This window comes from Lampetra planeri, chromosome 33, assembly GCF_965212315.1.
Source record: "Lampetra planeri chromosome 33, kcLamPlan1.2.h2, whole genome shotgun sequence".
NCBI lineage: Eukaryota > Metazoa > Chordata > Hyperoartia > Petromyzontiformes > Petromyzontidae > Lampetra > Lampetra planeri.
Window position 1 is genome coordinate 687042 of NC_136139.1, and position 26993 is coordinate 714034.

General features: G+C 50.6%; 2 protein-coding genes across 3 annotated transcripts in view; one reads left to right on the forward strand and one right to left on the reverse strand.

Moving 5' to 3' along the window:
* LOC144729573 (spectrin beta chain, non-erythrocytic 1-like) overlaps positions 1–4251 on the reverse strand; it is an 87860-nt gene extending 83609 nt beyond the window's left edge. The window contains exon 1 of the mRNA XM_078609919.1: positions 4129–4251. The gene's annotated coding sequence lies outside the window, so the exon portion shown is untranslated. The remainder of the gene's footprint in view (positions 1–4128) is intronic.
* Positions 4252–8511: 4260 nt separating this feature from the next.
* C33H14orf119 (chromosome 33 C14orf119 homolog) lies at positions 8512–22827 on the forward strand. 2 transcript variants are annotated; one of them, XM_078609921.1, is made up of 2 exons: positions 8512–8701; positions 17115–22827. In XM_078609921.1, the coding sequence occupies exon 2, from the start codon at positions 17127–17129 to the stop codon at positions 17481–17483; it is 357 nt and encodes a 118-aa protein (XP_078466047.1). In that variant the 5' UTR covers positions 8512–8701; positions 17115–17126; the 3' UTR covers positions 17484–22827. The 2 variants fall into 2 exon arrangements, with proteins under 2 accessions (XP_078466047.1, XP_078466048.1); XM_078609922.1 differs by lacking the exon at positions 8512–8701 and adding an exon at positions 10736–10822.
* Positions 22828–26993: the final 4166 nt, after the last annotated feature.

Here is a 26993-nt window from a genome sequence, read left to right on the forward strand (position 1 = left end):
ATCGATTTCAGGGAGTGGAGTTGGCGACGGTGGATGGAGAGGAGCCGGAACGAGGCGAGGCCCCGTTGCTCAGAACATTCGCTCGTGGCGCTGCACACGGCCGCGTTGTCGGGACGACGGCATCGCGTGGACCGTGAAGAGAAGCGCGTGGGCGAGTTCAGTGGCGTAGTCACGATGACGCTATACTGGTAGGAACCAGCCCACAGGGGATTATTGTGTCCGTCCGTCCGTCGTGAATCAAAAAATGGTGGGGCTGGGTGGAGAGGGTGGTGCTGAGTGGGGAGAGGCTGGTCACCCCGTGGTGCCCTTATAAAACTCAACGTTTAACCTACTCACGCCGGCTTGTGCCCGCCCTCACAGTCGGGCATATTTGCGGAATACACTACGCCACCGTTGACCCTGGCCATTGACCCAGCAACCCAACGTTCCTACCAGCTCCCTCCGAATGTGTTGAGTGGCATAGTAACGACGACGTCATCAGTGACGTAGTAACGACGACGTTATCAGCTCAGGGGGCGCAGCAATCGGTCACGTGGGGCACCCAATATTTGATTTGTCTCGCACGGTCGCACCGAGACGAAATGTAGTTGCTCCTCTTGCTTCATCACTTAAAGACATCATATTTTACGTGTTAGTTTACACTGTTGTTGAAAACAAATCTCATGGTGGTTGTCGAGGGGGCTCCAACTCGTAGTTTTAGCCACCTGGGGGCGGGGGGGGGGGCAAGGCACCTTCTTCCCCCCACGCTCATTAAGCTACTGGGCAGTTCCGGATTATCGTAGTAGCACAAATAGCTACACATGTAGTAGCTACTACACACGTAGTAGCTACTACATATGGAGTAGCTACTACGGGCCCCGCACTCTCAAGGGCTTCGCGCTAAATGCTTTCCAGCTATCAATTTCAGTGATTCTGCACTTGCTCTATTACTATAGCACTCTACTGCCTTCAACTTTTATGAACGACTGGGTGTTTAAGGTTAGCGATTTGTCGTATTATCTGGCCTGTATTGCAAATGGAAAAATACAATAACTTTGCTATGCAAGTTAAATATTTGTGTTTTAATATTTGTTTTTATCTATTATTTCGGGCCCCTTAATAACGTATGCTACAGGCCCCGCACTGAGCTTCATCCGGCACTGCTCCTGGCACTTGGGCAGGACCCGTCGCCTGAAGGGAGAGTGGCCGATGTTCAAGACTGCAGGCCCAAGAGGAGAGACGGAGCATTGGCATCGTCGCATGTGCAGGCACGATGGATGTGTTGCATCACACGGTGGCGGGAGACGGCAATCATGGCTTGCAGATACCTACATCTAGCAGTGGATATGTGGCGATGGCGAGTGGAGTGTGGTGTTGCTGAAGTATGGTTCGTCGTGCTGTTGGTTCCTGGATAACAATGCGGACATCACTCAGGGACATTCCCAGTCGGACACCGAGAAATCTCCCGGTCTACTCCCATCGATTGCTTTTTGGAAGAAATGGGAACATTTTGACATAACAGTAATGTTTTGTTTGAGACAGCTGACCATTAACATATTAACTGGAATAACAGTGGTGTCGCTGTCAGGATGCGGCTGGTGGCTGGGCCGCTGGACGGCTGTGCTCTGTAAGTAGAGCACAAAATCAATGCCACCCGGGAAGTGGGACGGCACTGCGAGCGAAGCCACTCACACAGCTTCTACCACGATGTTTATTGTACAGCTATAATAATAATTATTGAATTTTGTCACGAAATACTATGCAGGCGCACGCGCGCACGCATTGCATGCCTGGCAGGGCAGAGTGCAGATCGGCGATGCGCTCCGCTGTGTCTGCGTGCTGCACGTGAGGCTCTGTGCAGCATGCACTGCCGGCGCATTTCCCTACTCAGTGCAGCACGTGCGTTGTAATTGATCGCTGCAATAACCATCCCCGCTTAATGCGTGCGGAGTGAATGAACGATGCCTGCAACTCATCCAATCATCGCGGATGGATTCCAGTCATGATCGGGAGATATGCAGCATTATAAAACACACGCTGCGAATTCCCCCCTCCACCCCCCCTAACCCAACCGTCTGGGATCAGTTTCTTCAGCAACATCCCTTGATATTTTCTGTTCCCGCGAGACGTCTCCCTGGACGTGCCTCGATGCTCTTAAACATTTTACACATTTAAAGATGATCGCATAAAGAACACTGAAGTGTCAAAGCGTTGGGCGTACAACAACGGCTGTGTGGCTTGACCTTGCCTAACGGGGGGTCGGGGGGGGACACGGTCAAGGTTAAACGCGAACGGAACGAGCAAGAGTGCGATCTGCGTGCGTCTGTCGCGGACCCCGCTCTGGCTGTACCCCCCCCCCCCCCCCCGAGTACGACTTCGGGCTGCGACGCCCATCGCTTAATCGTACTCATTTTCGTACCAACATGTCTTGACTTGACGATACGAATTTAAAAGGTAGGGGCGAGGGGGGGGTGAAAGGATCTGGGAGGGGGGGCTCGGCCTCCTCCGACGTGACGGCTGTGACGTGTGCGCGCAGAAGCGGTGTAAACAAATGCACACGACGTTTCGTGCGTAGTGCTCGTTTTCAAAATGCCGTTGACAAATATCGGTACGATGTATGCATTGGGATGCTCGACTTCGTATCTACAAGTATGGTCTCCGTTATATATCCACTGCTAGAGGTGGGAATAGTTGCGTATATGTAAGCAATGTAGATTTGGGCAGGCCACGTTGCTCGATGCGATGATGCCCAATAATAATAATAGCGGACTGGCAGCCAGGGAATGGAACGCGTCCGAGAGGACGTCAGCTTGTAGGTGAGAGGAGGAGTTTTACATCGCAGGGTCGTGAGTGATGGCGACGGGTTCGGGAGAGGCCTTCATCCAGCGGGGGTTTGACCACGGCTGTCGCTGCTGCTGATGATGATGGTGGTGGCGGTGAGTGACGTGGCTTTGCTGTAGAGTGCGTGTGGGGAAAGCTGGCGCCTGGGCAGTACGGGGAGCACAAGGCGGGGTCTGCATTTATCAGAGTGCATCCGGGCCCGAATCATCCCCGCGGCACCAGCACCACCACCACCGCATCTCTCACTCAGGCAGTGACGCCACGACAGTGACGACCGTGATAGGCACTCGCGCGCAATTGCCGTCGGAAATAATGCACGATGACCATTCTTAACAATGCTCGATAGCTCAATCGCGATCCAATCTCACGCACAATTATGCACCAAAACGGTCAACATGAAGCACACGGAATACCCCCCCCCCCTGCCCCCCCCCTCAGAGGGAGCGCCGCGCGGCGTGGAGCTGCGCGCTGGCGCTGCCGGCAACAACGCCCTGGGCACGGCGGGGGGGGGGGACCCACGGCCGCGCTGTGCCGACGATATGTGAATATCGTCGCGCGCCTGTGCGCGAGGTGGTGATTCTGTCAACGGCGGGGGAGAGCCGATTTGATGGCGCGGATGGCGCAGTTGGGATAATTTCACAAACGTCTCCTCTTCCCCTTGCGCATTTAAATGATCAGCACGACCAGGGCTGGCTCGCAGCAGGGATGTGCTGCAGGCGAATGGTGGGACCGCTGCCCTTTTACTCGATTAGCGGTTTCACTGCAGGAGCGCATTTGCCGATTTAAAAATATAACAGCAGCGGCCACCCGCTGTCCCTGGCAGAAGCACACATACACGCAGCAACGGCGCCGTGCGACATCACCACGGCTCACTACAGCCCTCGCATCTCACCATAGCCTCACCACGGCTCATCACAAACTCACTACAAAAAACCTCAACGCATTCGTCAATAACACTGCCTTGAAAAGGGTAAAAAATATATCCAACAGCTTACTTCGGCTCACCACGGATTTCACCGCTCGCCACAGCTCACCACCACGGATCACCAAAGCACGCACGCAGCACGCATCGCGGACACACCACCACCAGCACCACCACCACGACTAGCAGCAGCACCAGCAGCAGCAGCCGCAGCAGCAGCAGGCGCGCAAATGGCTGCGTGCGGTGCTGAGGGAGCCGCAGCTCGGCCCGTCGCGTCGCTGCATGCGTCGTCAATAACAAGAGGGAGTAAGCGGACGAGAGATGCGACACGTCCATCACCTCTCGCTCTCAGCTCGTTACATTGCACAGAGCGCGCCATGACCAACCTGCTCGTCCTGCCGTCCGCGCCGAGTTCCGTTCGAACGCAATGATCGAAGTTGACGGAGATGAGGAGGATGCGGGATGCAGCCGTGCGCTCTGTATCCTCATCCCTCCTCCTCCTCCCCACTGCCCCCTCCCTCTCTCCTCCCTCTGCTCCCCCGCCCTGCCGCTCCACCCCCCCTCTCCCTCCCTCTGTCCTTGAGCTCAACAAAAGATTGTATTAATGGACGGGCCGATTCCCACTATCCCAGCGTCATCCGGCTCGTTAAAGCAATCGCGAAACGCACCCCCTGGACACGCGGCGTGGGTGCGGGGGGGCACAGCACCGCGCGCCGCTTCCCCGAGACTCTGACAGCCACGGCACTCACTGCGCAGCTCCTGCAGCTCCTCCTGCTGCAGCTCCTGCTGCTGCTGCTGAGAACACGCGGACTCGCTCGCCATGCACTTGGACAGGCAGCGAGGTGATGCTGAATGGGGGGAGGGAGGTGGAGGCCTCGGACGGGGCGGAGGGGAGTGGCGCAGCACCCAGGCGCACAAAGGCGGAGGAGGCGAGGGGGAGGCGGATTCACAGCCACGACTCCCGCTGAGGGCTGGGACGTGCGCAGCATTGCTTAGTGAATGAGCTGGGCGTGAGTGCGTGAGTGAGTGTGTGAATGTGCGTGTGTGAATGTGTGTGAATGTGTGAGTGTGTGTGAATGCGTGAGTGTGCTGGTCACACCACGCATTTGTGCGCCGTGGAGGCTTTGATAGGGTGCTCGCAAACAGCACTTGCCCCGACAGGATATGCAGATGATATCTTAGTCTTTTCGCGTGCGTGCGTGTGAGCGTGTCTGTGTGTGTGGGGAGCGGTGGTGTAGCGGTCAGCGCGCTGCGTTACGAACACCGCGACCTCAGTTCGATTCCCGCTCTCGGCCAACAGCAGTGACGATTAGTTGAACCCATCCTGGACCTCTCCGAGGTCGACTCAGTCTCAAATGAGGACCTGGTGCGTTGTGTAAACATCGCCACTGGAGAGACAAAGGCGGTCGGGCGTGGTGCTGGCCACCCACCCCCTCGTGTACCGTACCAGCCTTCATTTGTGCTCCTTGCTAACAGCACTTGTCCCAACAGTTTGTGAAGTCTGCAAGAGGGATCTTTGTCTTTGTGCGTGTGATCTTGCCTGTGCGTGTGCTCGCACTTTACAGCTCAGAGTGAGAGAGCGAGGGAGGGAGCTGCCTGGCGTGGTCCTCCCCCTCCTCCCCCCCTCCACCCCGAGCCCGGCCTCACGCGCGCCCCATCCCTCGGCGGCGCTTCACGCGGGGCGACTGCTGCAGCCTCCCGCGGGCGCAGCGAGCCCCAACGCAGCCACCCAGAGATGCCCCAAGGTGTTGGGTGACCAGCCACGCAGACGCTCCAGCCCTACTCCCCTAATCTCGACTCGATGACCAGGCACCAGTACGAGCCCTGCCCACAGTCAACGAGACGGGCAGTCACCCTGAGGGCCCCCCACCCCTCACCGACCCTAAACCCTCCCCGCGACCCCCGCGACTCTGGCGCTCCGCCAGGGACCCCTTCTGGCTCGCCGGTTGCTTCTTGGCTTCTCAGCCCCGGCGTCCACAGCTGTAAAGCCGGGCGCGCAGCTTCCCATGCTAATGCCCCCCCCCACCACGCCACTCCCTCCCACCCCGTGCCTGGGAAGCCGTGGCGCGAGTCGCGAAGCGACTGCTCCACACTGCCGCATTGTGCGCTAGACCGCCCCTCTCCTATTGCAGCGGCAGGGATGGCCGTGATGGCCGTGTGCATGCGCGTGGATGTGTGCAGTGCCCGCCCACGACTCGCTTGGCTTCTTGGCCACGAGCCCACTGATCCCAGGCCACCGTTGGTGCCTGGCGGTGCTCGCGAGTTGTTCACCGGCCTTTATTCAACCCCCTTTTCAATGGCAGCTTTATTCGTCGTCGGCCACGAGGTATCCACAGCTGGATGAAAGCAACCTCCCGCTGTACATCGAGCCCACGATCCATTGTGGCTCCTGCATGTCAGCTCGTTGCTCCATCTCCACGGTGAACGCGCTCTGTAACCATAATTATACCACAACTTTTAATAACTATTTATCTGAACCACTATAATTGTATGTACAAATATATAATTGCCGTAAAGAGCCTTGGAATATGGTGTTATATAAAATGCTATATAAAATACGATTAATTTGGCCTGTTTTCTGTGCGGTAAATTCCTAACAACACAATTTGACACTAACATTCACCAGATCATCTCTACGCGAGTTTTCGGGACCTCGAGTTACACACGGATCGCCTTCTCAACTCAACCCACTGTTGGGTAAGAGAGCTTCTCCACTTGGCCACGGAATTGTTTGACCTCACAGCCGCGCCTCTCGCCGGGGTCACTGCGGCTCAGCCAAGCGACGGGCCACAGGAGCCGCCAGGTGGCGTGAGATTCACTCGCGAGGCCGCGACAGTGCAGCGAGATGCGGGCTGCCTCTTGAGCCGCACGCAACCCCAGGGTCTCGGTACAAAAACAACAACCGCAGTCCGCGGACAGTGTGAGACCCCCCCCCCCCCCCCAGGATCTTCTTCTGAACCTAGCTGCCCCCTATACACACCACTGGCACAATACGGATGCAGCACTCTGTCAATCCACTGCTGAACGAAGGTTCTCCCCGAGTCGTCTCGGGTCACGGGGGGCTGTTGGACCACACTTGGTCACCATCGCTGCCCAGTAAGCATGGAGTGTTGGGCCGCCGATTCCGATCATATACCAACGTTGACCCAACGTTGGTGTGTCTACTGGGGTGGGCAGTGCGAGTCGGTGAGTGAAGGGAAGAAAGCACCAGAATTGGTTCAGACATCAATAGCCACTGATGTTAGACGGAATCAAAGTCATATCGTCCGGTTTAAAGCGCAGGGTGGTAACGACTGCACCACCGCTCTCCGTTCAAGGGAATGGAGCTCCGATGATGTCACTGCTCGTGAACGCTCGGGCGCGTCATTATATAACCCGCGTGACGTCACAGGGAGCTGGGCACGCACCGCTCCGCCTGTGGGGTGACGTTGCCAGCACCGTGGGGTTGCCACCCGTCCCGACTTATCCAGGAATGTTGTCTTCAGATAACGTTGCTCATTGGAAAACTATAAATCTTCCAGGGACAGAGTCTCGGTGTTTGTGAGTTGCGTAAGGCCAATAATGAGTTATGTACAGCAATCAAGCAATTTTAAAGTTTTAAATTATCCGGAAAATAAGACGCACTCCGAACTTGTGCCTGGTGTCAATAAGTTACACAAACCCGGTCACACGCCGAATCCATTACGCGACGCGCTCCCAAAGTAGATTTTTAAAGGCATGGAAGTGCGTCTTATAACACGGTAAAGGCAAAATTCAGGACACAACTCGGAAGATATCCCACGCTGGGCTGTGTCCCCTGGGCTGTCCCGCACGCACAATAAACTGTGTTCACGGATTTCACGAGAGGAGACTTTGACGCGCATCATCGTGGTGCTTGCAGCGGCGTCAGTGTGTCGTCTGTTGCACGTCGCATGCCGCATGTCGGTGAGCGGCACTTTGAGGTGTCTATTTTCAGCGGTTTTACTTAACTTGAAAACTGTGTCGTGGGTCAAATCTTGCAATTAAAAGTTAGTCTACTTCCTGTTGTCCAATCAATTCCAAATGTTGCACACGTACTCAAATCCGGTGACAATGCATGCCTGTATCAAAATCGGTATCAATTAATCAATTAATTCGTTACTTTAAAGCAATTAACATGTTGTATGGACGCCTTATTAATTATATATTTTTGTGTAGGTCAAAAACGCCGCGGTCCCTAAACTCTAGAATCGGCTCGCCCAAGAAGCAGTCGCCACGTGTCTCAATAACCAATTAATTCAATAACCAATTAATTCATAACCAATTCAAGTCAGCGTTGATGTGGGAGCAGGTTTCGCATCATTGACGTACTTCTCGACCGTGAGTTAAACGAAGTTGTGGATAAAAGCGTTATTTAAAAAAAACTTTTTCTAAGGAGTTTTTCTCCCGTTAAGGTCGCTTGGGACTCGTGTCTGCCAGTTCGGCACACGTGCTGTGTGGTGTGTGTACTGTGTGTTGTGTGTGTTGTGTGTACTGTGTTGTGTGTGTACTGTTGGTAGTGTGTGTATGTGTACTGTGTTGTGTGTGTGTGTGCTGTGTGTGTGTACTGTTTGTGTACTGTGTGTTGTGTGTGTGTGCTGTGTGTGTACTGTGTGTACTGTGTTGTGTGCTGTGTGTGTGTGCTGTGTGTGTACTGCTGCTCCCCGGCGTGCGCCTCTGATCGCAGCAGTTCCCCCGCAGCCCGGAACATCCGGGGGGGAGCGGGAGCTGGGGGGTGTGGGGGGGGGAGTCAAGGGGGATGGGAGTGGGGGCAGTGGCGGAGGCGATGGAGGAGGCGATGGAGGCGGCGCGAGTCCGAAGGGCGGCGTGAGGCGCAGTCCTCAGGGCTCCTCTCAGCAGCAGCAGCAGCGGCGGCGGTGGAGCGGCAGTCGAGGCGACATCGGCAGCAGCAGCAGCGTGAAGCAGGGAGGGGGAGTCGAGGAGACCGCTTGCCCCGTCGAGGTGATGGCGCTCGTCCGCGGCGAGCCGAGGGTGTGGACACGGCTGGCTGGGAGAGACGGGGAGAGGGATGGAGCGAGAGAGAGAGAGAGAAGTGGAGATGTTGAGGGAGATGGGAGAGAGGGGACGAGGAGGGGGGGGGAGATGGACAGAGTGAGGTAGATGGTAGTGGTGGAGACGGAGGGGTGTGTGTGTGTGGAGAGAGGTGTGGGCAGGTGTCGTGGTGGCCGCTGTGGTGGCCGCTGGGCCGCGTTATGTAACCGAGGCGAGGCGATGGCTCCGCGTGCGTGAGGCCCATGGAGATAGCCGCAGCTCGGTGGGCGGTCGCCTGAGGCGAGGACGAGTCAACAACATCATCATCATCACCACCATCATCACCACATCCACCATCGTCATTATCACCATCATCACCATAGTCATCACCACATCCACCATCATCATCAACCACCACATCCACCATCGTCATTACCACATCCACCACCATCACCACATCCACCGTCATTACCTCATCCACCATGACCACATCCACCACCATCATCACCTCATCCACCATCACCACATCCACCACCATCATCACCACATCCACCGTCATCACCTCATCCACCATCACCACATCCACCACCACCATCATCACCTCATCCACCATCACCACATCCACCACCACCATCATCACCACATCCACCGTCATCACCTCATCCACCATCACCACATCCACCACCACCATCATCACCACATCCACCGTCATCACCTCATCCACCATCACCACATCCACCACCATCATCATCACCACATCCACCACCACCATCATCACCACATCCACCATCACCACATCCACCATCACCACATCCACCATCATCACCACATCCACCATCACCACATCCACCACCACCATCATCACCTCATCCACCATCACCACATCCACCACCACCATCATCACCACATCCACCGTCATCACCTCATCCACCATCACCACATCCACCACCACCATCATCACCACATCCACCACCACCATCATCACCACATCCACCGTCATTACCTCATCCACCATCACCACATCCACCACCACCATCATCACCACATCCACCGTCATCACCTCATCCACCATCACCACATCCACCACCATCATCACCACATCCACCACCACCATCATCACCACATCCACCATCATCACCACATCCACCATCATCACCACATCCACCATCGTCATTACCACCACATCCACCATCATCACCACATCCACCACCATCATCACCACATCCACCATCATCACCACATCCACCATCATCACCACATCCACCATCATCACCACATCCACCATCGTCATTATCACCACATCTATCATTATCACCACATCTACCATCATTGCCATGTTCACTATAACAACCACCACCATTATCATCGCCATCAGCACCACCACCACCGCCATCATAATCACTGTTATCATCATCACCACGACCAGCAACTACTACCAGCATCACTTTCACCACCACCACCACCATCATCGCCACCGCTACCGCAGCTACCAGAATCAGGCTGTTGTCTTTTCCGAGCCTCTGTGTCTCTCTACGGCCTCGTGTGCACGGCCACTGAGATTTGGTCCAGATTTCTAACCCCCGGACAATGTTTGTTAATTGTTTAAACAAAGTGCAAGGTCGTCAATAGGTGATTATATTTTAGACTAAGGAACAACACAGACGGACGGACGGACGGCTCCATACATCTGTCTGTGAAAACGAGTTTTATATCTCAATCGGGTTCCTCCAGTATAAATACATATTCTGATGTCTCCGCAGAGACAAAACAAGGGTGTTTTACACGTCCCATCAGCCCCGTGGTCGTTTTGGGAGCGCACGTCCTGCTGCTGCTGAGATTACCCACTCTCAGAGGCCGCGTGGCCAATGGGCTTTGTAAACAAACAATGCCTTTGTTTTCATGTGAAATGCTTCATGTGAAATGCTTCAAATCTAGAAATGAAGGAGACATTGCGAAATTGCTTTGTTACCTAAATCCTCCAGATGTGTTCTGTGCTCTTTCCAGCTAGAATCTTATTCGTGGTGTTCCACATGTTGACGCCAAGTGACGTCACTCCACGTGCCGGCCGCTGTCTCGTGACGTCACAAGCGGGTAAATGTCGCCGCGATGGGTTTCCACGGCAACGCGGTCCTCGCCAAAATCCAACTCCCCCCTCGTGCCACGTGAGCCCAGGGACGGCAACGACGCTCGCACAAGCGCGCCGATCTCTCGCCGCCGAAGTTGCCTCTCTTGCGTCGACGGTGTCGCTTGACCCCGCGGCGTGGCCTCGATTTTACACGCAGAGGGAGACCGGATGGGCACTTCCGACAAAGTGGGGCCACCCCCCCAAGTTATTTAGTTATTTTGACGCTGGAAGGACGTTGACGTGACCCCCGGGGCGGGATGTCCGACGTTCCAATTGTGAGTCGAGCACTTTCAACGTCGCGCCACGCGGCCAGGCACAACGAGATGGCAACGCGGCGGCAACGCATTCGTCGATAACGCTGCCCCGACGAAGGAAATCACGTGCAGCGGTGATAGAGACGGAGTTTCGGGCAATGGTCCTCCTTCACAGCAGCGAGAGAGCGAGGGAGAGATTGCGTGAACGGTAGTTAGAGACTGCACTGTACACCATGGGGCCCTGATAGAAATGTGACAGACGTCTTCGACTACACAATCGCGACGACAGAAACACATGTGAAGGGGATATCACAGAACCTGCAGCAGGTCATGGTTTACTAACTGCTTTACTAACTGCTTTACTAACTGCTTTGCTAACTGCTTTACTAACTGCTTTACTAACTGGTTTATATGAAGACGTGCGCACCTTTTGGTCTTCCTTTCTTTCGCTCGAATTCCAGTTGGACTATCGACACCGTGTCTAGGAGGGAGCAGTGTACCACGTGGTGTCGGAGAATGGCCTTGGAAGATGACACCACTGAACTACTTGTGAAGTCCCTTCAGTTTCCTCTTCTCCACACTCGGTCTATGCGCCGCTTTTCTCCTCCGCGTTCTTGGCATCCCAATGCAATCAAAATGTGTAATCCTCAGCGTTGGATTATGCTGAGTCGAGCGACAAACCACAATTCATATTTGTAACTGGAAAGCAGGCAGCTTTAGTGTCACACTCCATAAAAGACGACTGACTTGGTTCACTGGTGATGGGGATCATTTATTGTGCGTGTTTAGCCTGAGCCGTTTAGAAAGTTAGAATTTATGATAAACAAATATGGGCTCCAAATTTGATTATTTTAAATGTTCGTGTTTTTTTCTAATTGTAAGCTTTAGTGCAACTATGTGCCACATTTGCTCTTCATAGCTGTTCCATGATGCCATTAGAATTTACATCTGTCAGTGGCCATCAGCTATATTTTTTTAGTTTTTAGGCTGTTGTGAGTGAGTGGGTTGAGACGTCAACTCGCCACCCTTGGAAACCCGATTCAATCACTGGGGGCGGCCTGGAGCCTAACCCAGCTTCTAAGTGCTCGCTAACAACACAGGGAAAGGTCCCTGACCCACCCAGCCAGGTCCTTTATAAATACTTTCTGTGCAGGAGCCAAATTCGGCGCAGCCCAGAGTTCCTGAGTGTGTTCATCCCTCAGCTTCGTGTCTCTCTGGTGGGAACCGTTTGTGTTCCAACTCTAAGAATATGTAAATGAAAAACTTAATGTGGTCTCATACGTCCGCAAACCGTAGAGCGTTTGAGTCCAGCCTTGCCTCACGTGTGCGATTTTGTGAGTAAACTCATGTCCAAACAACTACGCCCAACTATTCTTGAAGTCACCCTGACCCGCCGCTAACATTTTGGCATATGTCATGTCACGCGTGCCCCGCGCACGCACTGTGACGTGCCAAACGAAAATACTATCTTGCGTGTAACATCATAGGCACGGTGACTCTTATACTCTGGTGGGTCTGCAACCATCTTCCTCTAAAATGTCATTTTTAGTCTGTGGATAACTGGAAGATTATCATGATGAGCAACCCTTATTGAGTAGCAAAAGTTGTAGATAAGAATATTGTATATAAAGTAAAAATAGTTTGTATCCCTGTGTCAATCTCTTCTGTTGGATGAAGTCCTACCCACACCATGTTGGTCGTGGGATTGTTTAACCATACTTCACCACACTGGTCAGTGCGGGTTGGTGAAGAGGGAGGCCCAGAATCGGTTTCGATATCACTCGCAAATGAAACCAGCTGTGGCCTGGAATCAAAAGTTGGACCGCCAAGTTCATTGCAAAGTACGCTGAGCACTGCACCATTTATATACGCTGGCTATAAAGTGTTAGAGTTTAATAGACAGGTAAATCATCAACTTGGCAGGTGTTGTTCGCCAGAATAAGGTACCCATCAACCCATGGCCCTCGGCAAACCTCTAATTTCCCGACAACTCTTGTTCAAATAAAGTAAACTCGAACTGGTTTTAACTGATTACCAGCAGTGCGTACACTGTTAAACAGAACCTGCAGCATTCGGTGGTGGTATAGACTACAGCCATCCATATCTATGCTCATCATAGTTCAGCAGTGTTTTATGAATTCATTAATCTCTTGAAGATGTAGTTTTCCATGAAAAAGCATGGCTTTTAAAGCTCAATCATTCTATTGTGGAAGTAGGGCCCATGACCAAATCATTCGGAATGCGCCTGATCTCCTTTACTCTTGGAAGCTAAGCAGGTGTGAGCCTGGATAGTGCTCAGATGGGACCCACTGTACTTAAAACAGGCGTTGTATTACATTTTCAGTAGAGGGCAGTGCAGAAAAAATCCATTGTACTGTACTATCTAGATTTTAAGTTTGTACTGTACTGTGTTCGAAAATATGTGTGTCCCAACTTCACCGACTAGCTCTGACTAGCCGGGTGAAGTTTGGTAAAATGATCCCGATGACCCGCATGGTGGCCTTCATCGAGCAGCAGGTTCAGAATAAGAATCCGAATATTTATTTACACTGGAGGAATCCGATGAGCTATAAAGCTCTTTTTCACACATCCAGTCGGGGCGGGTAAGAATGTTATAACGACAAAGAACAAAACGGATTTGGTTCACTAAAGAGCTGCACGGCACGAGTCGGAGCAGCGGCAACGCCTGGTTGCTCACAAGCAACTTAGTGCTGGGCACGGCACAAGGGGGCAGGAGGAGACACCGGGCAAGCGAGGTTTGGTGCGGGAAAGTATCTCACACGTACGTCAAGTCGTGCTCAAAAGGGCAGTGCGTCTGCAGACGTTTCAGAACGTGGGTAAGGCAAGTGGAGCAAGTGGGGCGGCACCAGCCGACAGGGCGGCATGAATGAGCTCACACGTCGGGCTTGCAGGGGCTGCATCCTTCGCGAGCGAGCTGTCCGCATTCTGGCAGCCCTGAAATCGCTCTGACCTTGAAAAAAAGTATTTAAAATTATATTTTTGAAGCGGTGAGATGACCTTGACAAAAATATACCCGCTCCTTCGATTGCTGCGTGGGGGTTGGCGGGGGGGGGGGGCAGATACAACAACAGTGGTGATACAGATTGGGGAGGTGGTCTTGATTAATGATGTAGTGGTCGGTGTCTGATTGCATGGAAATTCGCTGCTGGTCATGCATGTGTATGCTTGTCAGGTTCACATTTTTACGAAAAAATGTTTTGCTTTTCTACAAAAAACTGTATGGGCAGTGGGGGGCAGCGGTAACACTCACGCCTCAGCAATACGTTCCTGACTCAATTGGCATTACACACAGTGGCAACATCGCCCCCATACTGTGAAAACTTGGCAGGACCGTTCTGAAAAAAAGTCTTGAGACTCAGTGAGGTTTTCCTGGGTAAACGAGCATAATCATAAATAACAATAAAATATAATCATTCTGACGATGCTCTGCGTGTCATCATAAGATGAGGTATCCTTCGGATCTCTCACAGAGCAGTGCAGTCCATGGAAGTGGATATGACAGAGCCACCATTGAGATCACTGCAAATGACTTATGATGAACGCAGTAGGAGGCAGCACTTTCTTACTCACCACAAACACGTTTAACAAATTACATTCAACCCGTTATTTTCTATTCTTAGAGCTGGAATTCAGCCAAATTAAGCGCAGAACCAAGTTTACTGTGTTGGCTTTTTGTGTGCAGTCATTGGTGGCCAGGCTGAGACAATCAACTCTAGACATGCGAACCTAATTTAATGACAGGCAGCTGCCTGGATTCTAACTCTGGGTATCTGTGGTTGCCAGCTCAGCGCCCTGACCTCTGAGTCACCCAGCCTCCTCGTGTAAGGTTCATATTTCAGACTGACCCTTCACATTGTTGTATGTATGTCCCTGCGTGGCAGCGATGATTTCATTGGATAGCAGGCCAGTTTGGATTCAAATGCACCTCCTGTGGGTCACACAGTTTGGCCGATGAAAATGAAAAGCAAAATAATATGGTATTCATTTTCCGATTCAGAACCCGAAAGCGTGGGAAAATAACTTTTTTATTTTGCGACAGGGCACGCCAAATCCCCCGTTTCAATGGCTGGTTTAAGTTCAGGTTGTATTTGAGTAGAAAGTTTGAATTTTTTTATTTATTAAAACACGTGGCAGGCCAGAGGAAGGCTCTTGGTGAGCTGGGTGCGGCCTGCGGGCCGTGTGTTTGACACCCCGACTCGAGATGGAGCACTGGGGAAGCCAGCTACAGCAATACAGGAAGAGGGGCCATTGGGGGAGTGTGGTGTGACGGGGCCTGGTGCCTTAATTACTCGTAAACGTTCGAGGCACTCTTGTCTTTAAATGTCTGTTTACGTTCCGCTCTGTATCCACCGGCTCCACAGGCCAGAGAGATTGCCCTTCTCTAAAACGCCTATAAAATAAGCTTTGGCCCTTTGATCTTAGGTGCATGCCGAGAATGCTATGAAATTCCTGGGAGGACGGGTTAAGCTACTTGAAAGTAAAAACTATAATACGATAGAGAAAAATTGTGAACGTAATGCGGAAGAGGAGATTGCTGCCGATAGGGAAAAATGTGCAGAAAGGGAAATGGAAGGCTACCGAGACCGGCAACGCAGTGGGGAAAACCCAAAGGGTGGACCTAAAGCCAGATGGTGGGGTGTGGTAAGAGCAGACTTATGGGGTTGGGTGTTAACTCTGTCATAGGCTCTGCCAGATGAGAGCGGTGATGAGGTACGGTGGCCCTGGTGGCTTGGTGGCGTTGGCCATGATGACCTCTTGACGTTTTTAAAATCTCGAGTCCCTAGTAGCATTTTACCAGAATTTGTCCCTTGAACGGCATTTCTATAATAGTAATATTACTACTATTATACCTGGCACACTGCATCCGCCATTCTTCTCGCTGTGGCTCTAAGTCATGAGCCATCTCTAGTCTACCAGCAACCCAGGAAATATGCGGTGAGAATTAAAGCCCTGTGTATAACCCTGTTGATGTCATATACGGCTGGCATCTCAACACATTAATTTTAATAATTTAATAAACAATGTCGAGACTCCTGGTATGCCTTAAAATAAATCCAAATGCAGATGACGAATAGCAGCTTGTCGAAATCCATCATCTGACCACCAACCCTCCCAAACCAAAACTATTCAACTCTCTCTGTAAATGACTAACACCAGTCATGCGCAATGGCAAGCTCTCTCGGTGACTGTAAGAAAAAGCTGCTGTTATTTTTAATCAACCTGTAATTTAATTTATATTGCCTGTTCACGGAGCAGTTGGTGCTGCTTGCGTGGGTTTGGCAGACATTCGGACAATCAGACTTGTGAGGTGCGGCCCATCAGCCGTGACGGGGCACAGACTCGGTCTTCTCCGGATTGTAAGATGCGCCCTCTTCTCCGTTGTTCACTCGGCGGGTGCATCTTGAAGACTGGGTTTCAATCGAGTTGTTTAGAGCATATACCGTTGGGCTGAAAGCAACCATATAAAAATGTCTGCACGCAACTGTGACTCAACTACTGTATTTGTAACGCAGTTAATCATGAGTGCAACTATGGGGAATATAAGTAACAAAATAAATAAGCTGACTATTCGGCTCCTTCCCACTTCTGTCCCTCCGTGTAAAAAAAACGCAAGTATTGTTTTGAGGACCCATATGTAACAGAGAGGGCCTTTGCCTAAACATCTGGCAGTTCACCAGCATTGGTTCAAACGAGCCTCACTGCTGATGAGACGCTGAATGTTGGAACCGGTTCACAGTTTACTTGTGTTGAGCTGATGCTGCTGAAAAAAAACAACTCTCAGAAGGCCATGTGGCTGATAGGGTGTTCAAAAAAATACTTAAATATTTTTTTTCATGGAGGAACAGATCCGTGAAGGTGGCGATTTGTCTGTTTATTGACGTTGTTTGCTTATATTCTGCGCAAGGACGTTAACGGTCATCTCGTGTTATTGTTATCGTTGTCGTTGTGATGTTTGATTGCGTTCGTTCGCACGCGCTCCCAGGTGCCGGTGGCCATGTCGGAGGAGGACGAGGCCGCGGCCATCACGTCGTACATCACGGCGCAGGAGGTGAAGTGCGTGCTGCACTGGTACGAGAGCTGGAGCGGCCCGCAGCGCGAGCGCTTTCTGCGCGACCTCGTGCTCAAGGCGACGCCGGGGAAGCTGTGCGCGCTGCTCGACGGGCTGCAGGCGCTCGGCGTGTCGGACCGCGCGCCCAGCATCTTCGAGTGCCAGCTGCGCCTGTGGACGCAGTGGTTCGAGAGCTGGAGCGAGGACGAGCGCAACGGCTTCCTCAACCGCCTGGAGCAGGCTGACGCCGGCTTCGTGGCGCGCTTCTACCAGGAGGTCGCCGCCACCAGCTGCCAGCCGTAGCGCGGCGCCTCGCGGGGGGGGGGGGGGGCACTCCATCTCAACGCGCGTTCGCGGAGCGGGACAAATGCGGTCGGTGCAGTTAGGGAGAGAATCGGTGATTCCGCAGATCCGGTTCGTTTCTCGTGAAATTGGTCTCCCGCGTGGGGGGGGGGGTGGGGAGGTTGTTTGCAAGGTGCCTGTGGGCGAGGGCCTTGCCCCAGCTGGGAAGTTCCAGGCTGACGACAGCAGCAACAAGAACAGGATGTTTGTGCCATGTGTTGGTTATATTGCTGCAGGAGTGTATGCTTAGCAAACTGCGTGCACTTTACAGACCCTTACTGGCTGTCAATGTAAAATAATAGGCCTTGGCAGCATGAAATATATTTTTTTCTGTGTAAACAAATCCCTGGCAAAATGATCTCCCCCCATCCCCTGCCATGGCGATTCAAGGAATTGTTGATTTGCAATCGATATTTTTTTCACATTACGGTGAGTGGTAGCGCCTCTAGTGGCTGCAGGGGCGATGTGATCCCCTTACATTCAAAATCGATATGATATTCATCGATGAATCGATAGAGCAATCCACCGCTGCCTGTCGGTATAATATAAAAGTGGTCTACACAGGGTGCTCACTGAAAGCGTTGATCAGACTCCCTGGTACCGATGAACATGTGCTCGGAGCTGCGCCGCTTGTCTGCAGCACGTCACTCAATCGGTTGTGGCGCAGAAACCCCGCACAGTGTCACACAGCTGCCCAGGTGCCGCAGCAGTCGTCCCTAGGGTGGCCGAAGTGAACCTGTCCATTTGAGCATGAAGCCAGGATCGCGATCGAAGGGAAAGAAGACATAGGCCGCTGAGATTTTAGGCGGCTTGCCCACCGCGTTATGGGGAGGGGGGGGACGGGAGTGAACGTGGGTCAAACGAAACGAGCATGAAGGAACGGATATTGGAACGGCAGCAACCCTGACAACAGCAATCCCAACAACAGCAATCCCAACTTAAGGCACAGACATTGGAGGAATTGACCCAGGCTGAGCGACGGCGAGTTGGAGTTCGGGACGTCGCGGGCGTTTTAAACATTGACCCCCGTGCTGGCCGCAGTGTTGGCCCCGGCAGAACGTCACCAGAGCGTGCCATGGAAGGTGCCCGTGGCTCGGACGATGCCGAGGTCCGGCTTGGGGCATGACTACGTATTGCTGCGTGCCCAACCGGCGCTCCTCCGTGACGGAGCCTTCACGTCAGCGTCACGGTGACAGACGTGCATCGGTCGTGCTGGTAGTTATAGTTGGGGAATCGGCAATACCGCGGCAAAGCTTTGCCATCAGATCCGCGCCGGCTCGTCGTTGTGTTGTGAATTTTAAAAAAGTTCCTTACTCTCACGAAATATCAACCCTCGTTTAACTTGAGAGTGCATTTATTCAAGTCAGTTTACATGACTGTGACACCTTAAACTGAAGCGGCGAAAGACAACAGCCCCTTACTGACTCGTGGTGTGCCCTCCCCATTATACCAAGGATTATGCACTTCACGTTTGCCATATCCACGTGCAGATTGTAGTTCACGCGGATTTCATTGAACAGTTAAGCCTTACACAGGTGCTACGAACTTTTTTTTACGTTATGAAATTCAAAATGAATAATAATCCCGATGAGATAGTTTGTGGAATATCAGCGATGCATTCGCAAGAGCTTCGTGTGACTTAATCGCACAAACCCACCTTGCCACCGGTGCGCTGTTCCATCGCCCACAAGGGTCAGACAAGAGGCGTGACCTTGGACACTGGACTTGAGAAATGTAAAGCGGGTTTGCGCAACGTTTGAGTTTTCTACGTCACCAGCAGTGCGTGCGTGCGTGTTATTTGCTCGTGTGTGAGAAAACGGAAAATGGGCAATGAGTGCGGCTCCGGTAGTGATCGTGGAGTGCACCGTATGTACGCATGTTGAACTTCCTTCGCACCGTACGTAGCCACCCGTGCTAATCGGAGGTGCGCCGTGTGGCTCGAGTGGACTGCGTCGTCGCTTCTCCCCATCCCGTCGGGGCCTCTACGCTCGGAAAAACGGCCACCTTGCTAAGCAATCGTCAATTTTGTTTCGTGACGTTAAGTTGGTAAACAGCTCTTCTTCGCGCGAACGTTCCGTTGTTAACGTGCTTGCGTGCGCATGTGTGAGTGAAACAAAAATTACATTTCTTTTCTCATTAGAGTATTGTGTAATCCCACATTTTAACGCGGTAAGTTTTGTCGCGTGACTGATGTTTAAACAAACGTAGAGTGTTTGAACTTTCCATCATAGTGCGCAATGCACAGTGCAGGATTTGTGTTTCTGGGTGATGAGATACAATTTTAGGGTGCTTCCAACATAAATCTTTGATCCAAACACAAGTGTATACATTAGGGATGAGTTTCAGATAATTTTTGTTGGGATATTTAAACACAATGAGATTTTTTTGGGACTTTCGGATCATTTGCACTCTGTAGTAACGTGAAATGTATTTGCACTACAATGGTGATATCACTCAATACCGTGCGACACCTCTTATGCCGGAAAAATCGTGCGAAAGATACCATACCAGCGATGTAATTTTCGGTTTTTAGATTGATTCAAAATTCCAAAAAAATATACATTTAGGCCTGATTTTCTAGTTTTTTTTTTATTCATTGAGAACACATCCCTGGTGTACGTACATTTGTGCGTGGAATGTGCAGGACGCTTGCACCAATGCACACAATCCAAATTATTTCCGTGAAACACTGAGACAATGCCATGAGAGTGCATAGATGCATTTCTGTGAGCGTGTGCACCCCCACACATTTATGTTGCAAATAACCCAGAATGCACCACTTACATACAGTTTAAACACGCAGGATAAAAGCATCCATCCTTAAATTGCATCTGGCACACGGCGAGGTTCGTGACAACTCTGTGTAGTGGCACTGATGGGAAGATTAGACCCTCTGTGTTTACATCTTTTTTTGTCGTTATACACTTCCCATGGTACATGTGGCAAACGTTACTTATTGGTGGGAAGTGGTTTTGTTTCAGAAATGTGGCCGGGAACCACTTTCACTGGCGGTTTTCAGATTGATATTTTAGAGATCGCTGGATTTTTTTTACAAGGAATGCAAATCTCATAAACCGTGACACAACAGTGGAATGGCTAAAGTGTCGACACGTAGAAAACTGAAAATGAATCTTATCAGAGATCAGAGTTCTTTTTAATCTGTCTAGAGAGTAACTACTGTATTAGCAGTGCACACATTGTGTTGCAGTTAACTCATACGTGCACGATTAATAAAGTAAACTTTTGACTGAATTTCCTGATGTGATACAAATGATCAGATAAGACGTCCATCCATTGCAGAGATGGAGTAATGAAATGAGTTCGTGCGCAGGTGCTGGGTAGATTGTTATACCGCAGGATCTTGACAGGTGCCAGCAGCTTGGGAGGCCTTCATCCAACAGTGGCTTGACCATGGCTAATTTTGATGATACAAAAGAATGGTTGGATGTATGTTTATCATGAACGTATTCTCCAAGCATGAACAATATATTAAATTAATTCGGTTCATCTGGTGAGAAATGAGTGTAACGATTCACCCTGCAGTGGATTCGATGGAATGTCGCAATTTTTTTTAAAGAATCGGTCCCCGGGGCCGCAGGCGTCATGTGAACCGATTACATAGATCAGCAATACCGTTCATAATTATCCTTTACAGCCCTTCGGGAATCTACTGGATAAATGCTTCTCCGTGCCATATCACTCATTGGGGTTGTTTTGACCATCGGCACACCGGTGAGTGAGTTGGTGAAAGGGTGGGGGGGGGGGGGCGGCAGGACCGGTTCAGATCTCACTCGCCACTCGTCGTCATCGCCATGGCCGGAAATCGAGCTTGGTCTTGCCGGGTTCATTGGGCAGCGTGCTAACCGCTGCACCACTGTTCCACCCCGACAACAGCACGTGTTCATCGAAGTACATCGATTCTTACACATGCAACCAGGTGCATGCATCATCTTAAAATGCAATGGTTGATTATTTTATCCATTATTGCTCATTTCTTAGAAAGCGTGAGCATTTTTGGGGCGGTTTAACGTGTTTTTCAAATGTTACGAAGAAAAAGTATTTGTATTTTATTTACTCTTTCCTGAAATGTGTTTCAGACGACATCTGCCTCCGTGCTATTGAGCTGACCGATTGATGTCTACCAGACTAGAGCCATGGTTCTGACTGCACGAGCACTCGCAGGATTCCTGTTCACGGTTTAGTGTACAACTGTATGCACAAACCAAATACTTTTGAACAATGATGCAGTATCATCAGTACGTACCTTTCTGAACCAAATGGCTGCTCATGGGAACAGTGTCCGAGTCCTTTTGGAGTTTTCGGTACCGGCTGATGCAGATTCTCCTCACTGAGGGCCAAATATAACTTTCATATCTTTGGTGGGCAACCACACATGCACATAAACCCTCGCGTCGTTATCCAATGAGAACGAAAAGAAATAACGTTACTCCAGCGACACAAGTTACTGAGCGTGATGCATTAAGAAACGCGATGTTGCCGGGTCAAAATTCGTCCCCTCTAGTACCCGATTAGTGTAGCTGAGATGTTTGCGGTGACGGATGGATTTCATTTGCGCGACACGTCAAATTTGTAGGCCTCGTGTGGCCCACAGGCCGTGGCAGTCGTAGTCACGGGCCAGATGAGGTCCACGGGGGGCCTCGCGGAGGGCCGGGGGTCCCGCACTCCGAGTTCAGGGTTTTGTTCCAGATGAATTCCGGTGCTCGCTCTGAAACAATCTGCAACTGGTGTGGATCCCTCTTGGCTTATCGAGGACATGTTTTATGTTTTGATAAAATGAAATGAAAGTAGACATCTAATGTATGACCACTTGTGCGTAACGGTACGTTCACTGCCGTCCATTTGTGATCCATTAAGATTTAACACTTAAAAAATGTTGCATTAAAAATGCCGAGATTTATTCCAACGTGTTTTCTTCTAACACTCCAATTTGTAGCCTTTATCACGCTAGCCTCATGCGCATCAGTGCATTTGCCTTCACGTGGCCATGCCATTTCATTCAATTAAGTTAAGACTGATTCATGTATGGGCTACAAGTGTTTCCATATATAGGAAGGCGTGCATTATTGATACCCCAGACGGACATTGTGGAACATGGCTGTGTGGCTTGGTATTCTCCACGGTACAGACTCTCCATTGTCATCGCCTGTTACCTGTAATATACTTGCATAGATTAAGCAGTTCTGTTGAGCTAAATAAAATGTTTGGTTATATACAGATCTGCCATTGACCTCTGTGATATATTTACACACACCATTCCATGTATTAAAGTGCAGACTTTTTTTCAGTCGTACGAGTAATTGTCATAATTTCTTGAATGCCTTTCCAATTTACTGGTATCTGCTTTTAAAATAACCTGCAATAATTTCCTGTAATAATTTTTGATTGGTTGCTATAATGACTATGCCCATACCAAATCTGAGATGGTTATTAATTTCTACATTTATGTTTATGCCTTTGTTTCTACATTTATCAGCAAACATCCTCTTTATTTTGCTGTGAATAGCCTTGGTGGGAACATGCCACCATGCTCCACTCCTGTTTTAATACATATCTTAGTACATATACTTTCTTCATCCAATCTAAATTTGCCCGTTCCGTTTTTGTAAATGGTATTATTATATTTAAATATATATTTGACCTTGTCTTGTGAGAGCTTGGAAGGCTACACCAATTTTCACCGAGTTAAAATGCGTTTTCATAGTCCACAAAGGCCAGGCCCAGATGTCATTGACATTAATAGATTTTTTTAATCCACAATCCAATTAACAGGTGGTGCCCTGACATCCTCTCGGGCACGATTCCCCCTTCGACTGCCACTCCGCTCCTTCTCGCGACGGGTCCTGCGCGAGCCCAACATGCAACAGCCGTCGAGTCACTGTGGTCACGTGACGCACACCTGGCCGGACAGCCGTCTCGTGGAATCGCTCAACGTCGTAGCCTTTGACGTCACAAAGCACGTGAGGTTGCATTTGTGTCCCATCGTACAATGGTGGCTTTGTAATGAATACACTGGTCAACGTTGTTTCTACCGTGGCTTCCAACCTTAAATAATAATCATACAACGTGTATTTAAGGTTGGCAGCCGTGGTAGAAATATCTTAGCCCAGTGTAACATTACAGAGCCGACATTGTATGACTACAAAGTAAGGCGATGCAGCCGTGAGTTGGAGATCGTTAGAGCAGCGTGGCAGAGGAGGGATGAGCAGGGGGAGTACGTGGTGCAGTGTCGCTTTCCTTGCTCAAGTCAAGAAACGTGTTCCCGTGGATCTGTTACAACGCCGAGTGCTCTTTTTTGCTGGCCACTTGATATTTCGGGCCTTTGGACCCATAAACCCCTAGGCTCTCCGATTACGGTGTTTAAGTAGTCAATACCGTGAACGATAATAGATAATATAAGAATCGGTTCTGATGCGAACCGACTCGATGGCGTCTCTGCTACGATGCGGTGCCGACTTTTGGTTTGTTTATCACTTGAGTTGTGCGGCTTTCCAAGGCCGCACACGTGGGATTCCCATGTGGTTCAGATAACGTTATGGAAGGCTGATTGATAACGAGGCAAGGTCAAGGGTCGGCCCTGCTGCTCAGATGATACACGCATACCGAGCAACACGGAAGACGGAAAAAAGGAGTTTGACCGATGGATGGAGCTACAGTATTGACAAGTTTACAACCCTCTAATCAATCCACTGCTGGATGAAGGACTCCTCACGCCGTATCGGTATTGCGGGTTGCTCGATCATGCTTGGGCGTTGGTGAAGGCAGGAGGGCGGTGGGGGGCAATGGCTGATGGAAAAACTTTTGTTGAGAAGGCCTCACGGTCGATGGACTTAAATGTTGGTGACAGAACACAACCTCGTGTTTGTAGCATGAAAACAGCCATAACGTGAGTCACACCTGCAACGTGTGCACACACGTGACAACACACGTGACGATACATGCGCACTACTTTAGTGGACTTGCATCTCCACAGCTAATGCACTTAAACGCATGTGTGTGGGTGTGCGTGGTGTTGTTTAACTTTGAAGATGTGGAACGCTCGTGAAAACGAGTCAACATTAGTCTCAGTATCCCAGGCTCAACCAAGGATTAGGCCGTGCTGGCCTTGATTCTCAGCCCAAAGCCAATGGTGGACATTACGCATTCCTCTGGTCTCTCCATCGAGTAACCGTTGTTGACATCTGACCTCAGAGGGCAGATGGGCCGTCACACTCCCATCTGGGATGTTAACTTTGGCAACCTCTGAGCCCTCTGCCACAACACCGTGTGACCGTAATGTCAGACCGATGACGATTACAGATGAGAGGTGACCCTGCACGAAACATACAACATCCTGCACTTTGAACGTCCGTGATTTAACTGCAGTAATAGTGTTCACATTTTATTTGTTTGTGCTTATTTGCTTATTAATCTTTCATTGCTCATCAATGTTGTTGTATGTTAAACGTTAGAGATATGCGCTGTATCTCGTTTCGGGTTAAAATATTTAAATGAATGAATACCCAGTTCTGCTCCTATGACTTCTTACAATATCTATCGATCTATTTTAGCTCCAGTGCTCCCCACGGCTCCGTCGTCAGCTCTCTTCTCCATCTCTCTTCTCTAATACTCTTCTCACTGCTAAATCATCTCCAGTGGGTACTCCCCTCCCATCTCTTACAAGACATCTGACCGACATTAAATAGGCCAAATACCCTGTAGAGGAGATCTCTAGAACTCCCTCGAGTGGAGGTACTTTGCCAGCAGTGGCATTCGCAAACAACTGCAGGGCTGCACCTTCATCTTTTTCTAAATTAAAGGTTGCTTCAAACAAATTGTTCCCCATCCCGAGTCCCATTGCGATCTATAGCAAACTATTTGGTGATGCTGTTGCAAAGGCAGTGGTGCACAAAGCACAATGAACACAAACACTCAACACGTCCATCGACAACATCGTGGCCTTAAAAGCAAACATAAAATAGGCGACGTTTCGGGCAATGGTCCTTCTTCATACTTCAATGCAGTTGCGCTCTCTTTCTACCCCTTTTTCGGCGACCTTTCCCCACAAGCGATAAAAGAATCCCTGCCCGACTCACCATCTCCCCGCTCGCGCTCTGAGGTTCAGCTGTTCCGTCTGTGTGCGCGGCGACTGGGGTCGGCTATCGTGTTGCTGCTTCCCTGCAATGTGCAACGGAGACTCTCCCTCTCCCAAGCGGAGCAATAACATTTCACGGCCGGTGCACGACGTAGTGGCGTAGCCTCGCAAGCGACGACAGCGGGGAGTGCGTGGTTGGGATTGCTTCCCGTCGAGTGAGATTGGGTTTCGCACGCCGGCTGCCTTGGCCATTGCCCTCAGTCCAGCTCGTATAAAACCATCTGCTGAATTACAACGATTGCGTTACCGGGGGGAACAACTTCTATTGGTCAATGTGACATTACCAGGCCCATACAAATGTACGGAGATGCATAAATGGAGCACTGCGTCATTATCTGCAAATGTCAACTGGTGTACATCGTACGGGGAGTTGTGGTAGTGATTGTAAGAGGAGGCATCTGTGGAAGAGTCCCACCCCCTACTAATCAAGTGCAGTGCCGCCCCACATCTCAATTCAGAGCCCCCCACCCCCGGGTGGTAGGAGAGGTTCAAGTTTAAAATGTAAATGATCGGTAATGCCATTAATGCCACCAATCATTACCACCACCTTCCCTTGGGCAGATCACACAACAGATGTACAGTGTACACGGGACCTCCAAGGTGTGTTCTTAAATGGAATCTCCTTTGAGAATGTGAATATTGGTGCCCCTCGAATTAATCAGAGCACCCCTTGAATTGCCGCTGCTGGCACATTTACTCTGCTGCTGGGGCAGTGGCCTCCGCTTTTGGTCCCACTCTGGATACGAGGGGGTGCTGCCAGTGTGGCACATCATTTGTGTTGGTCTTTCTTCCAAATTCATTTCATTTTTGCCGTTGGCGTCACGTAATGCGGTGCATATTCCATCCGGAGAGCTCAGAGCACCGCACCCCGCGGATTATGGAACGAGTCGGACAAGGGATTTTTCAAAGGGTTTCCGAAAATCCACAAGTGTCCTTTCAACCCTTTACACAGTGGGGAGCACTTTCCCACAGCGCCTTGCTATCAGATTGTTTGTCCCATGACAGTCAACCCAATATATAATTCATATACTTTATATATTTTTTATTCTCAGAACTGGAAGTTTATATTTTTTATTCTTAGAGCTGGAATTGAGCCAAATAAAGTAAATACAACCCCACAACGTGATTTTGTGCAGTCATTGATCACTGTCTGGTTTAAGCATTGGCAGCTGCTGCCCGGATTTGAACCCAGGCCCTCTGCGGTGCCGGCAGCTCGTGACGTGGCGATGGTGGGAGAGAGGGCATCCCAGTCCATGCTCATGGGAAAGACTGAGCAGGCGAACCATCATGTTCAATCATGTTGAACAATCATGTTCATC